The following is a 16,062-nucleotide window of genomic DNA, read 5'->3' as shown; positions in this document are numbered from 1 at the left end:
TTGGCCTATGTCGTTGGTCATAAATAAAGCCATAGGAGTGGGTGAGATCGCCTATGAAGAGAGAAAGGTGTGAGCAGGGAAGGAGGCCTGGGCTCCCCTGGAATGGTTGAGTGGAGGGCAGGGAGCAGCATGGAGGCTGGGAGGAGGCTGGGAGGTTGGAGGGGAATCAGTGGGGCACAAATTACTAAGGGCCAAGTGGACGGCGGACAGCGTCACTTATGTGACTGCCAGGGGCTCAGAAGAGAGAAAGATCTCCATGGCCTGGCCAGGCTAGGAGGCAAGTGGTTAAAATAACTGGGCCTGGGTAGATAAATAGGACTAAGTTAGGCAGAGCAATTCCAGAGGAGAAAAGAAAAGGAGGAAGGGATAAGAGAAGGGAAGGAATGAGATGTGTCGGGAGCCATTAATCATGTACAGATCACTGGGGTTCAAATAGAAGTATGTGTTGTAAGAAAAGTTTAGCCAGTAAATGGTCCCTTTTGGGATTGACTTTCTTTAGTCTTCATCTTGCTTGTCTATTTCCCATCCCTCTGACTTTCCTCTAGTCCAGCCTCTGTGGGAGGGCAAGCACAGCACTGGGCAGCTTTACCCCTTGCCTTGCCGCCCCACGGACGTGTACTGCAATCCAAGCTTTTTCAGTATTTGCGGCTGACATGACTCAAGGTGAACATTGAGGACAGGGAGCTTTGGGATGCAGCAAAGTGCATTTATTTTAGTGTTGAATGGAGTGCTTGTTTCCTTCTCTCTCTGACTTACTCACCTCAAAGAGCCCAGCTGCAGTGTAATCGACATTCCATTTCTTTCCCAGTGCTCTCTTACAAGAGAAGCACAAATAAGCTTTTGCCTAAAAGGCAAGATGCTAGTGTTATCTTTCCTGAGTGGGCTCATAAATGCAGATTCTTTGGAGAGAGGTGTGTATAATCAGTTCACGAGCCAGCATTTTGCATGTGCAATGAACAGATGTGACTGCATTATTCAGTTTCCCAATTTGACTTCCCTACTCGAATATACTTAAGAAAATGTGATGTCGATGAACACATCCCTCCAAGTGAAAATAATCCACAGACAACAGAATTGGCAACCAGATTTGGACATGCCAAGAGGAGTTTCAAATGTTCCAGTTAACCACTTGTCACGTTGGATGCTTGTTGAATTCTCTGCCCAAAATGTTACCATGTATTGTGGCACTTCAAGTTTTCTTACTAAAGATGAAATAATTTCTAATTATATTGCTTGTGAAACTATATTACTTTTGAAACATATCACACTATAGTAGAAACATGTTTGTTTAACTCTGCCCTTTATTTTCCCTTTTTTATTTTCACATTGTGAAAGGTGACATTCATACTAAAAAGTGCGTGAAATGTAGATGTATATAGAACGGTTAAATCAGTGAACGTGTGTGGACCCACCACCTGGAGTAAGAAGTAGACTATTGCTGGCACCTGGAACTCCAGGGTGCCCTTCCTCTTTCCTGGGATTATCACAGCCTCGCTTTTGTGATAATGATTTTATTGTTTTGTTTCCTTTTGGGGTTTTTTTTTTTTTTTTGAGACAGAGTCTCACCCTATTGCCCAGGCTGGAGTGCAGTGTCGTGATCTCAGATCACTGCAACCTCCGCCTCCCGGGTTCAAGGGATTCTTGTGCCTCAGCCTCCCAAGTAGCTGGGATTACAGGCATGCGCCACCATGCCCGGCTAATTTTCGTATTTTTGGTAGAGACGGGGTTTCACCATGTTGGCCAGGCTGGTCTCGAACTCCTGACCTGAATTGATCAGCCTGCCTCAGCCTCCCAAAGTGCTGGGATTACAGGTGTTTATCTATTGTTTGTATCATACTATACCTTTTTTTGTGTCTTTGTGCAAATGAAAAATGCATGAGTGCTTCCTTAAATGTTGCTCCCTAGATGCCTCGCTGCCTCACGCTGGCCCCAGCCCTGTTCTTTTGTGTGTGTAGCTTTGGCTTATTTTTCTTACGGTTGTACGACAGTCCATTAGCAAGACTATACCCCAGTTCATTTCTGCATCGTACTGGCAGACATTTGGGCTGTTTCTGGCTGCGATGATTTCAAGGCTCACATACAGGTCTCCTGGAATACATATGCATGGACTCTGTTGCATATACAGCAAAGAGTGTTTCCCTGTTGTTTTTCAAAAGTGACATTTTAAATTCCTTCTGGATCGTTAATGGTACAACCTGGCAATCCAATGCAAACATTTTATTGTAAACCTTAGTATTTTAGACATAATGGGAAATGTTCATTTTATTATCTATCAATTTTAGACACACACTCACACACATTCCCTAAAAGTGGGGTCAAATACTTTTGCAGGTAAGATTAGCATTCAGGACAGAACGCTTCATTTGGAAACGTTGACCAGCTGTTCTTCCTATCCCACCACCCCATACGTTTTAGATTTCTAGGTCTTTCAAAGGGAAATAAAAGTGAATCATGCAAGATAATTTTAAATTGATTAGTCAGAGGCAGACATCTTTCCAGGATTTTTGTTTTCATAAGCCCCAGTTTACCCCGCTTTGGTGAAGAGAATATGAATTATGGGCTGTATATAGCTGAGTCTAAGTGCATGTTAGGTTAGGTTGTTTAATGTGCATAACATGTTCCTCCTCTCTGAATTACGTAAAACACATATCTAACTGATTACCATATTTAGCGTCCATTGTCACCATGTGCTTTGTGATGGAATTTGCTGGTCAAAACATTATTATTTGACTTATTGGACAGTTTGAAATTTGACATCTAACTCTCTCAGTTAGTTCAGGCTTCTATAGCAAATTACCATAGACTGGATGGCTTAAACAAGAGACATTTATTTCTCACAGTTCTGGAAGCTGAGAAGTCCAAGATAAAGGTGCCAGCAGATCTGGTAGTCTACTTCCAGGTGAGGGTCAACTTCCTGGTTTTCATATAGTTGCCTTCTCATATCTGCACATGGCAGAGAGTTCTGATCCTTTATACCCTAAAAGGGCACTAATCCCACTTATGAGGGCTCCACCCTCATGACCTAATCACCTCCCAAAGGCCCCACCTCCAAACACCATCACATTGGGGATTAGATTTCAGCATATGAATTTTGGGGTGACTCAAACATTCAGTCCATAGCAAACGCTTTGAGACATTCCAAGTTTTTAAAATTAGCTTTTGTTGCAAGCATTAGTAAGATACAATAATTATATTTATTTAATTTGTAATTCCATTATTAAAATGACCACCTGTCTAGCTTTCACTGTTATCACAAGTAGTTTTAGTAGAATTCTACTTGTAAGTGTTTGGTTCTGTGAAATCATTATATGATTTGTATAACTATTAGAATAAGTATAATTTTTCTTCTTTTAAGAAATGTATTGTCTTAAAGGGTGTATATTTTGGTATACACAACTAGTGGTGATTAATTAGAATCTTGCTTTATTGAAGCACTAGTTACCTAATAAAAAAGTATCTTTCTAGCATGGTTCAAAAACGGGTCATAATAAACTAGCAAGGACATGTGGGAAACTTGACTTAATTATAAAAGACATTGTAAATTAGAACAACAGATCTAAAATGGCTCTTGCATTTGTACTTATTTGCATATATTAACATTTAACCAGAGATAAAATTGGGACATTTTTGGTTATACTAATACTGGAAAATAGTTATATCATATCGTTTTTAAAAGCTCAGTTCGTGAGAGTGAAACATACCCCCCTTAAATCTAAACTTTATTTAAGCTTTATGTGAGATTCTTTATGTAATTTTGGCTTCTAAATAAGGCAGCCATTCCAGATAAGGAGTAAGATTCATTTACTCTTTACACTGGGTCTTCATTAAATCTCATCTGATCTTTCGCTTTGATGTTTTAGACTTTATTTCACATTTCACGAAGATTTTTTCCTGGGTTGGGCGAAGTAGTAGGTCATCTGTGTTTTCTGAGCAAAACGTCATTCTGAATAGAAAACAGGAAGCAAACACAGCATTAAGTTTTAGGTGGAGCTTATTGAACTGTTTCATCCTTTATCAAATTCCACTGAATTTGTGTAAGGCATGTGATGTCTTTTTTAAAATTAGATACTTATGTTCGCAAATATTTTTGTAACTTCAGAGAAAAACAAACCCAAGTCAGTGAAAGCCATCAGTGTAAGACTTCCTGGAGTTCTAAACTGGGGTGATTTCAGTTCTGTAAGAAGGAAAGTCCTGGGGCAGCCCTCCTCTGTTCTCCCCTATGACAGCTCTTCGAAGATTTGAGGGTGACTATTGTTTCCTTGACCACATTTGCCTTGACTTCAGGGCAAACATTTCTAGTTCCTCAACCCTTCCTCCTAAGGCAAGCTTACCTCCCCAGCCTTCCCTCCTTGGACAAGCTCCAGTTTGTAAATGCTGTTCTTAAAGGTCCTTGGCATGAGGCCACTATCATCGGTTTCTGCCTGGCTCAGCCCTGTAAGCCCTGCCCCTTCCTCATATTGGAGCTGACATTGTCCACTAAAGAGGACACCACTATGTGTTTTGGAAACAACAAGTAGACTGCTTTGGCTATTGGCTTGGCCCGAGATACCATTTTGTGTTACTAATTCCAATTGCATCAGTTAAATATATATCTATAAATATATCTGTAGAAAAATTCTAGTTTATTACTTCTTTTTTCTTTGAATTGCGTCTAAGGTCAAGTCTTCACTAAACTGGACTTTTAAAATTTAAAAATGCTATGAGTAACTTGTGAATGCATTCTTGAAAATTCAAATGGTAAAGGAATAAATGAAGCCAAATAGTAAAGAACCTCTTCCCCATCGGCCTTCACTAACATCTCTCCCCTCTCTACATTTATGATTTGGTTTATGCATTTCCAGACTTGATCCTATGCATTTACATATATTGAGTGGCATCATGTTGTATATGTTTTCCTGCAACTTTTCCTTATTACCAGAAAATGGTACTCAGAGACCTGCTCATATCAGTAGGTAGAAGCCTATTTCACTATTTTTCACCTGCTGCATGACATTCCATTTTAAGGATGTACCACAATGCCTTTTCCTACTGTTAGACATTAAGATTTTCTGAAGAGTTTACTATTTACTTATTATGTATAGTATTTATTTAATAGTACTGCAACAAACATTCTGTACATATATATTCATATATAGCCCTTGTGCATATTTTGATTATGCACAGATACTCCAGAAAGACGATAAGATACCTAGAAATAAAATTCTGGCTTAAAGTAGTATGCATGTTTAAAAATGTGATAATGTAAACTTCATGAGACCAAGGACTGTCTGTTCACTATATATATATATATATATATTCCATTATTAATATGTATGTATATTATAATATGTATGTATGTATAATATTCCATTATTAATATATATGTATATATACATATATATATATATATATTTTTTTTTGAGACGGACTCTTCCTCTGTCGCCAGGCTGGAGTGCAGTGGCGTCATCTCAGCTCACCGCAACCTCTGCCTCCCGGGTTCAAGCGATTCCTCTGCCTCAGCCTCCCGAGTAGCTGGGATTATAGGCATGCGCCACCACGCCCGGCTAATTTTTTTGTATTTCAGCCCAGCCTGTCTGTTCACTATGATACATCTGGTATCCACAACAGTGTCTGGCATAAGGTAGGTACTCACTAAATGTTAGTTGTTGAACGAAATTCCCCTACAAAATGCCTGTAATTTATACTCTCACTAATAGTGTATGAGAATGCCCATTTCTCCACATCTTTACTAACTCTGGATGTTGTCCATTTTTGAATTCCTGCCAAACTAATGAGTAACCAGTGATAATTTCTTTGATTTTATTTTGCATTTATATGAGTACTGTGGAAATTGAATGTCTTCTCATTAGGTTTAGCCAGTTATTATACTTGGTCTTGCTGTAGGGCCAATAGTTTCTTCTCTTTCTCTTCACCATCTCCACAACCCTACTCATCCCTGACTTTGTGCCTTTAGGGGAAGAAAACCACCTTCCACTGAATTCTTCCATGGAGGCACAGAGCAAGTTACTTAACCTACTTCTTTTCCCCTTTGCACTTAGCAGCGATATTAAGAGTGTAGAGTTTAATGTTCCCATCCCGATTCTGGGATTTTGGTCTGCAAAAGGCACTAAAAAATTAGTAGTTGTTATTAGTCTCATGAAATGTATATTATGATTCTCATTTATCACTAAACAACTGAGTCTTGAAGAGTGAAGTTATTGTCTGAGGCTACACAGATTGTGAGCAGTGAAGTTAAAATGTGAATTTAGGACTGGCTGACACTGGAGTCCATCTGATCCTGCCAGCCATATTGCTTTGCCAGCTGCCTGTCTCCCTAGGAACACCTCTTGGCCTCCTCAAAGTGTGTTGCAGCACAGCCCCAAGTGTACGGGTCTGAACTTTCTTCTTACACTTCCTGGGTTGTGTAATGCTGGACTCTCACTATTCAAAGTGTGGTCCGTGGACCCGCAGCAACAGCATCGCCTGGTCGCTTGTTAGAAATGCAGAACATCAGGCTCACCTCAGACTCGCTAAAGCAGAACCTGCATTTTAACATGATTTGCAGATGCTTTGTATGTTCATGAAAGTTTGAGAAGCCCTGGGATGGACCACACCGTTAGTAAAATTAATTCATCTTATTTTCCTGGTTAGGTCCTGGAGTTTATTTCTACCAAGAGTCACAACTCAGATTTTTTTTTTTTTTTTATTCTCCAATAGTACCTGGCACTGTGTAGACACAGAGGAGGCACTTGGTATTTACAACCTAAAAAAAATTATAGCTCCCATAACCTGCATGCTGTACCTCCTACAGCCCTAAAGATGGGTTTGATGAATATATATGTTAATGTCCAGCACTGCAACTCTGCTAGATTAGACTGCGAAAATTCAGATTAATGGAACCAAAACTAATGGAAGAAGGAACTGCTGGAAACAGCACACCCCCAACAAATGGGTAATAAATGAGACAAATCCCAGTCAAATCTGGACTGGGACAATTTTGAGCAATGTCCTCAAGCTGTGTAACTTCTGTGAGCCTCAGGTTCCTAATCTGCACAGCCAATACTACCCATTTCAGGTTCACAGCAAAGATCACATGAGATCAATGCCATGGAGCACCTGCTTCAATGCCCACCCTGTGTGGGAGCCCTGGAAATGCCAGGCCCCTCCCTCTCCTCATTTCTTCTTCCGTACCACATGGGTGTGCCCCAGTGGAAAAGGTAGTGTTGTGCTTTAGACACCCTTTCAGGTCAAGCCACATGGGATTGTCAGGGTGAGCAGCCACCTAAACTGAGGAATTACTCTCCAGCTAAGAGCATCTGGGCAGGGTCAGAGCTCAGAAGCAGAACTGCTCCAATGGGCTGAAGAGTCATGTGAGAAGAGCTCAGTGCAGAAGAGGAGCGAGTAGTTTAATCTTCCCAGATTGATCCTGTTGGGAGATCTGTTGGCAGACGGCAGAGTATGCTCTTAGTAATTGCCAGGATTTTGCATCCCAGGGAGATAAAATCTCAGAGTGCGGTTGTATAAAGGGACTCAGGGGCATACATCTGCCACAGGCCGGCTCCTGGCAGTGAAACCCAGGGGGTGAGGGAAGAGGGTAGTTCAGAGGTTAGAAGCCTGCTGTTTTCCACCTCTATGAGGACGAGCCAAAGAGAAACATGGCCTTCGCGACAAGGGAAGGTGGGAGAGGAGAGACCGTGTCCTGAATAGAGAAGGGCAGAGAGAGGAGAGGGCCCGGGGATGCCAGGAATTCTGCCGTGGAGAACCACGGATGACCGAAAAGCATGGTTGCTATGGCAGGGTGTGTTGGGAAGCCCTTTCTTCTGCTGGGAGGATTTCAGGAGCACTGGAGCGTCCTTCCTTTTCTTTTCTTTTCTATTTTTTTTTTGAGATGGAGTCTGTCTCTGTCGTCCAGGCTGGAGGGCAGTGCCGCAATCTCGGCTCACTGCAACCTCCACCTCCTGGGTTCAACCAATTCTTCTGCCTCAGCCCTCCGAGTAGCTGGGACTACCAGTATGTGCCACCACACCCAGCTAATTTTTGTATTTTTGTAGAGTCAGGATTTCACCATGTTGGCCAGGCTGGTCTTGAACTCCTGACCTCAGGTGATCCGCCTGCCTAGGCCTCCCAAAGTGCTGGGATTATAGGTATGAGCCACCACGCCCAGTCCCATCCTTCCTTTTCTTTGCTCCCCACCCCAACTCCTTCGTATCCTTGGAGACTGGGGCCGCGGGAGATGTTAAATAAAACACAGCAGCATTTCTTATGGGTGACCCATTGTTCTACATCACAGTTTCTTAGGGCTCTTATTCAACAACAGGCATCCTGGACCCCTTCCCAAGCCCACTATGAATCTGCAGGTAGGTCCAGGAATTCTGCAAATGTGTTTGGCTTCCCAGTGATTCTTTGGCATCTGACATTTGAAAGATACGACCACAGAGAGAGAGAGATACATTGAGATTTTTGAGATTGTGATCTGTTAAAAGCTTTACTTTGGGCAAACAATAAAAAAAAGATGTTGCATCTACCACAGCACCTTGGACCGGCAGCACTGACATCACCTGGTGATTCACCTGCACTGAAGCTTGAGAAGCCTCGGGCTAGTGTGGTAGTCCTCAGGCTCCAGAGGCAGGCAGCGTTAGCCACGGGCAGTGGGGAGACCCTGGTGTGGTATTCAAAGACCTGGGTGTGAATCCTTGTCCTGGCACCTGTGGCTGTGTAAAGTTGGGATAGTCACTTCACCTTTCTGAGCTTCTGTACTCCATCACTAGGGCCTAATAATACTCACTTCACATGATGACTGTGAGTATTAAATTGTGAAACTGCCTGGCACAAGTGGGTGCTTAATGGACGTTAATAGGAGATTGAATCAGCAGTCACCTTTGCTGGGTTTCTCCTGCTTTGACTCTGATCGTCTTCAGAATGAGGCCTGAGTGGCGGGGCCCTGTGCTCCAAGGGATGATGGTCTGGACCGTGTTCCAGACATTGGCCCACACTGCACTGTTTTCCCACTTGAACTTGATCATGATCAGCTCGCCGATATCCACATCCAGCGTGATAAGAAAGGAATACGTTTTATTACTAGCAATTCCTTTGCCCCTTGAATACACAAAGAAAATCAGACACAATCAGTTTAGTTGTAACAGCAAAGTGACAGTCACACACATTCAGGATGTGTTGTATTTCCCTGAATGACTTGGGATTTTTGCTGCATTTCCCATACTAGCGTTCAAGAGACTATTGATAGAGCTAGCAGTAGGTGTGCCAGGATAAAAAAGGGATTTCCAGATAATAAAATTGCGAAAACTATACTATTTTCTGTGTTAACACATCAAAAAGGCTCCGAGAAGTCCCACTATAAGAAATCTAGTTAACTTTCTCTAGCTTAGCTTCTAGGAAGAAGCCCCTGTGGAGACAGTGGGGCTTTGGCAATGGTGTCTGGACAGTTCAGCTTTCTGTAGGTTTAACATAGTATGCCTACACCATGCACTCTCTCCCAAGTAATGCTCCTCCCCCCAAATAAACAGAAACCTCTATTAAAACAGTGAGGCATAACAGTAATAGTAAAACTACACATAAAAAGATGCACCGTTTTAGAGCAAGATTTACATGCAGACTCTGAGGTATCATCAGCTTTACTCACTAATCTCCAAGACATTAAAATATCCCAACATTGATAGAGCAGCGAGATGCCCTTTCCACTATTGAGAATCATCCCCTGGGAGAGATTTTTGGCAGTGCAGAGGCAGCAGTGGATTTAGGGCGAGGCAGATGGATGAGGGGGTCCCTTGTGTGGCTTGGCATAGCTCTTCCTGAGTATGCTGTGAAGAATTGTTTAGGAATTCCCCCACCCTGCCAGGTTGTGAGCATCCAGAGGCTAGGGTCCTCTGTATCCTTAGGTAGGTGTTGGACAGAGCATCAACAAATGCTTGCTGAATGACTGAATCAGTGTGATGATCAGAGATCCAAAGCTGGGGGCAATTTTCGGGAAGCTCAGGACCATCCCTGGAGTGGGTGAGGGGCCAGTGTCACTTTCCAGGGAGAGTCCATGCTGAGGGCTGAGAGGCCAGAGAGTCTGGGGAGCCTCAGAGTGAGTAGGTGGGTAACAGGGTGAAGGACAGATGGGGAGGCTGGCAGAGCAGGCTGATTGAAATTGGAAATCTGTGCCAAGTCAAAAGATACCACTTGAATTTCTGGGTTACGAACTCACAGGAAAGGCTCTTGGGACCCCTTGGGAACACCTGCTCCACCCCTAACCACTCGCCTCTGCACTGCAGGCCCTGGTGGGGCCATCTCTGGCTTCCCTGTCTGCTCAGCCCACAGTGCATAACATTGAGCATGTGGTGGGACCTGGAGAGGCTGAGGAGGAACGTGAGGGTTCGGGCTTGGGTGGGTGTCCTGTCTGACAAGGATGGCCATGTGGGATGGGCTGCGTTTACTAAAGGGGTTGTTTCTGAAGCACCAAATATTTATTTATGTTCACAAAAAGAACCAAACACTAACAGTTGATTTGTGGACCAAGAGTTTTCTGCTGTAGGTAACAGCTAGCTCAGGTAGTATCTGGCGCCTACCACAGTGCCCTGTATGTGATTGGTGCTTAAATGCTCAAGCCCATGTAAACTAAAAAATAAAATTCTAAGCCCCCCAGCCATCTGAATGGACCCCTCCTCTCAGCCAAGGGCATTCCAAAGTTAACTGAAAAATGAGTTCAAGCCCTGGTGGGAAGGGGAGGTGGGACATGCCTCTTTATACTCTCCTCCCTTTGGAATTCAGGCACAACTGACCAGGATTAACATTAAAACCCAGATTTTAAGACTGATGAAGCAGACTTTTTGTAGCAATAAGACACCAAATTCCAGCCTGACTCCAGTATAGCATCACATGATAGACAGCAGGCCCTGAAAGAAATTAAACTATTTTACCCTAAAATATATTTCTTTGACATATTTTGAAAGGGCCCTGAACAGCTGTCTTGTGGGGGGAAAATCTGCATTCTGTAGAGAATTCCCTTCCCTATCCAGGTCTTTTCACTGATCTGGGAGAGAATTAACTAAGTCTGGCACCTTTTTAAGTCTGATAAGAAACATTTACAATCAATTGTCTCTGAAGCCTGCTACTTGGAGGCGGCTTCTGCATAATAAGAACCATGGTCTCCACAACCCCTTATCTTAATCCAGACACTCGCTTCTATTGATTCTAGATCTTTAGATAAACTCATTCAACCAATGCCAATCAGAAAATCTTTGAATGCACCCATGACTTGGAAGCTCCCCTGCAACCCCAACCCCAAACCACTTTGAGTTGTCCTGCCTTTCTGGACCAAACCAGTGTACATCTTACAAGTGCTGATTGATGTCTTATATCTTCCTATAATGTATAAAACCAAGCTGTAGCCTGACCACCTTGGATACAGGTCACCAGGACCTCCTGAGGCTGTGTCACGGGAATGTCTTTAACCTTGGCAAAATAAACTAAATTGATTGAGACGTTTCTCAGATACTTTTTGGTTTGCATCTGGAATAAAGTAGTTGTAGCTGGCCTGACTCTTGAAAATTACAGAGTCCATTTATACTCTGCAAGAAAAATAAGCGTGTTATCATCCTAGGGGGCTACACCTCCTACTCACAGAGTGATGGGAATTTTCTGCATTTTCTCTTTTGTTCCGAGTAGTGACATGGTAAAAGTTGTTTGTATTGGCGTCTCAGTTTGGTTGATGAACTGGATCTTGAACTGGTAATGATAAACTAGAGAGAGGGAGAGAGAAAGAGAGAGAAAATTTAAGCAGTGATTTTAAATTTAAAAATCTCTTATTTCTTAAAATGTAAACATGCAGAGGGAAGAGTTTGGATAGACAGATATTAAAATGTTAACAACATTTTTTTGCTCCTAAATGCTGGTTTATCTTCTTCTTTTTCCTTCTTTGTATTTCCTAAATATCTATACAGGACTTATATTGTGTTTGTAATGTAATAATGATAAATATTCACCAACAAAAGATGGCAGAATAGGAGTATAGGATATCTGGCATTCTCACTGAGTTCTGGATGCAAGTTCTGCTGTAATATTTTGTGTGTTTGGCGAGGGTCTCCTTTCGTAAATCAAAGAATATATGCCTTTTAGGCATTTGACAAGGCAAGAGAGAACACATTGCCATTTTATTGCCCCTCTCTGATGGGGTGTGTTTCAGGGTGGGGCAGAGCTCCAGCTAAGAAATATATGCCCTAGTGACCAAATGTTTATATTCTGGGGCAGTTCCTGGAAACAAGCTCTGTGAGGTTCAATGAGTGTATTTCCTAATGGAAATAAGATAACTCTAGTTCTAGAACTTGGGCCTAAAAGCTTTCTGTTTTATCAAATGTCCGGAATGTCCTCCTACTGATGGGTTGGTTGGAAGAGGATAATTTATTTTATTCTTCTTTACCTAATACAGTCTACATTTAGTTACTGAAAGCAAATGGCTTACTATTAGACAGGCGTTGTTAAATACATGGCATCATTAAATGTTAAATACATTTTTGCATTGTTGAATACATTGCATCATCTTATTTACTTATCACAACGCTATGATGTAGGCATTGTTATTATCACCCCCATTTTATAAATAAGAAAACTGGAGCTCAGATAGATGAAAGTGACTTGCTCAAGGTCAAATAGCAGCATCTGTGCTCTTAGTTTCCCTCACCCTATATGGTGTTGGCTTAGCTTGCATAGCGGCACAGCTATGGAGCTGTTTTGAAAATTATCCTACCTCATTCCAAAATGGCTGATTACTGCTTGGACTTCTTTCTCTTGTCTCCATATTCTCCCCAGTGGATTCCCCAGGGTTGGATACAGGGTCCAGCTTCCAGACCAGCACTGGCTTTTGTTTTTGCTTTGTTTTTTTTTTTTTTTTTTTGAGACAGGGTCTCTGTCACTCAGGCTAGGGTGCAGTGCCACTTTGGCTCACTGCAGCCTTGACCTCCTGAGCTCTCTTGTCTCCATATTCTCTAAGTATCTACAGTGTTCTAGCTCCAAGATTGCAAACAGGTTTAATACGGCATGTTAATTCCATTTGATTGATAATAACTGCCTAGAACCCTGTGTTGAGATGGATTCTGAGGCCATGTCCAGGCTTATGGCAAGATGAGTGTCTGGTTTGGGCAAAGGATAAGGGATTTATGGAATGCTTGCTGTGTATTTGCCTTTCCTATTTAGACAATGATTAATCCACGAATCCTATCAGTGCCTTGCACGAAGTAGGTGCTGAATAAGCTTTTGTGGGATGAATGAACTGATGGTTTGCTTGGGGGTGACATATCACAATGCACATTAACATCTAACAAGATGGAAATCACCTGTGAGGATTCAAGACCTGATTTTCAAGCTTTGTCATAGGAGAATTTTAAAAAATTAGATCACGGTAACTAGCCACTTGACCATCCATCCCTTGTACCCAGCATGTGGAAATTCATCTCTTCATCAATCAATGTACTAACTCCTAAATGGCACTATTTCTACTGGAGGTTGGTAGCTATACAGCAAGCCCAGCAGAGGGTACTGCCAATGCTGTGTTGCTAACACACCAGCTCCAGTGTCCTGGTATGCCTGTATTGCCAAGTTTCTAGATTACACAATCCTATCCTTGGCATAAACTAATCTTCCCATTTGGATTTTGTATTTAATTTGCTCATGTGAGTGGGGATGTCTCTTGGGTTTACTAAAGGGGTTATCTCTGAAGCACCAAATGTTTATTTATGTTCACAACAAGAGCCAAATACTAAGAGTTGATTTATTGGCCAAGAGTTTTCTGCTTTAGATAAGAGCTAGCTCAGGTAGTATCTGGTACCTACTACAGTACCCTATACACCAGCAGTCCCCAACCTTATGGGCATCAGGGATGGGTTTCATGGAAGACAGTTTTTCCATGGACCAGTGTGGGGGCAGGGGGGATGGCTTCAGGATGAAACTGTTCCACCTCAGATCATCAGGCATTAGATTCTCATAAGGAGCATGCAACCTAGATCTCTAGCATGTGCAGTTCACCATAGGGTTTGCGCTCCTATGAGGATCTTATGTTGCCACTGCTCTGACAGGAGGCGGAGCTCAGGCGGTAATGCTTGCTCACCCGCCGCTCACCTCTGGCTGTGAGGCCCAGATCCTAATTGCCCACGGTCCGTGGCTCGGGGGTTGGGGACCCCTGCTGTAATACAATAGATGCTCAAATCCCAAGCCTGGAATAAACCAATTTGATGCCCTCAAGACAGCAAAAGAGGCTGTGGGTGAGAAGTAAGAAAAGAGCTGGCTGGGCACGGTGGCTTGCACCTGTAATCCCAACACTTTGGGAGCTGAGGCAGGTGGATCACGAGGTTAAGAGATGGAGACCATCCTGGCCAACATGGTGAAACCCCGTCTCTACTAAAAATACAAAAATTAGCTGGGTGTGGTGGTGGGTGCCTGTAGTCCCAGCTACTCGGGATGCTGAGGTAGGAGAATTGCTTGAACCCAGGAGGCGGAGGTTGCAGTGAGCTGAGATTGCACCACTGCACTCCAGCCTGGTGACAGGGCAAGAGTCTGTCTCAAAAAAGAAAAAAAGAAAAAGAAAAGAGCTATAGGCACAAGTCCTGGGAAGGGTCCCTAAACTCTTGGGTGGCACCACTGGAGAGACGGACTTAGCCTGTCATCCCAGAAGCCTCTGGAGAGGTCTTACACTATTTGGGGGTTTGTCAAGGAAACTCTGTAACAGGTGAACAGTCTTGTAAGTCAAACTGAGACAAAAAGGAAAGTTCTTTCCAAAGTGGGGGAGGCGGTAAGATGTGGGAGGACTGGCCTTGGGTTAACCTCCTTATGAGTAGTCAGGGTACCTTCCAGAGAACTCAAGGAACACTCATAGTAACTGATCTTCAATTCAGTTTAATATGATACGTATTAATTGGAAGTCTACTGTGTGTTCAGCCCAGTGCTAAATGCAATTAAAAGCATATAATGAGGCCGGGCGCAGTGGCTCACGCCTGTAATCCGAGCACTTTGGGAGGCTGAGGCGGGCGGATCATGAGGTCAACAGATCGAGACCATCCTGGCTAACACGGTGAAACCCCGTCTCTACTAAAAATACAAAAAATTAGCCGGGCATGGTGGCGGGCGCCTGTAGTCTCAGCTACTGGGGAGGCTGAGGCAGGAGAATGGCGTGAACCCGGGAGGCGGAGCTTGCAGTGAGCTGAGATCGCGCCACTGCACTCTAGCCTGGGTGACAGAGCGAGACTCCGTCAAAAAAAAAAAAAAAAAAAGAGCATATAATGGCAGTATGCATGATAATAACATTGGCTAGTATCTATTTTGGTTTTTCCCAGTGCTTTGCTTCTGTCATCTCACTTAACCCTCAAACAAATGATACGATTATTATCTCATTTTAGAGAAGAGGAAACTGAAGCACAGAGAAGTTAAGTGACTTTTCTCGGATCACACAGCTAGTAAGTCGTATATGGCTGGGGCATCAGCTCACGCAACCTGACTCCCAAACTTGAACTTTTACATGTTTATACCCAGGACCACTAGCTTTTTATACTCTAAGGAAAAAGTTGAATTGTGGAAAGAGATTTCAGTTAAAAAATTTCCTAACATTTGTTTAAAAATACACTGAAAACACCTGAAATATTCAGTAATAGAGGGATGGCTATGAACTAATAACAGCAATTATGATAACTACTATTTAGCACTTCACTATGTCCCAGACATTGAGCTAATAGTTTCATATAATTATCTCATTTCTCTTTACAACTTTATAAGATGCCTACTTTATCTTTCCTCCCACATCATTTTACAAAGGAAGAAGCTGAGGCTCAGAAAAAGTTAAGTAACTTGTCGTCGTCACGTGGCTAATAACTGATGAAGCTGCAATTAGAAGTTAGTCTGCTGATTCTCAGTTCATCGTCCCAAACATATGATTTACTCTTATGAAGCCATTAAAAGCTATTTTTGGAATGATTTCAATGCTTATGAAAGAAGTGAAAAAGAAAACAAAAACAAAAAAACACAGGCTACGAAACTGTCTAGTATGAGACCAACTCTGCAAAACAGAATGCATAGAAGTGGGGGAATTCACAAAAATAT

General features: G+C 42.6%; 1 protein-coding gene across 2 annotated transcripts in view; it reads right to left on the bottom strand.

Annotated features, from left to right (window-relative positions):
* Positions 1-2,808: 2,808 nt before the first annotated feature.
* Positions 2,809-16,062, bottom strand: part of LIPC (lipase C, hepatic type) — a 161,228-nt gene continuing 147,974 nt past the window's right edge. For both annotated transcript variants that reach the window (XM_054450000.2, XM_063652665.1), the window contains 3 exons: positions 11,603-11,720; positions 8,857-9,075; positions 2,809-3,943 (listed from right to left, as the gene is read on the bottom strand). In XM_054450000.2, the coding sequence (XP_054305975.1) occupies positions 3,832-3,943; positions 8,857-9,075; positions 11,603-11,720 (449 nt within the window). In that variant the 3' untranslated portion in view covers positions 2,809-3,831. The remainder of the gene's footprint in view (positions 3,944-8,856; positions 9,076-11,602; positions 11,721-16,062) is intronic.

The sequence above is a fragment of the Pongo pygmaeus genome, chromosome 16 (assembly GCF_028885625.2).
Source record: "Pongo pygmaeus isolate AG05252 chromosome 16, NHGRI_mPonPyg2-v2.0_pri, whole genome shotgun sequence".
Classification (NCBI taxonomy): domain Eukaryota; kingdom Metazoa; phylum Chordata; class Mammalia; order Primates; family Hominidae; genus Pongo; species Pongo pygmaeus.
This window is presented reverse-complemented; position numbering and strand designations above follow the sequence as displayed.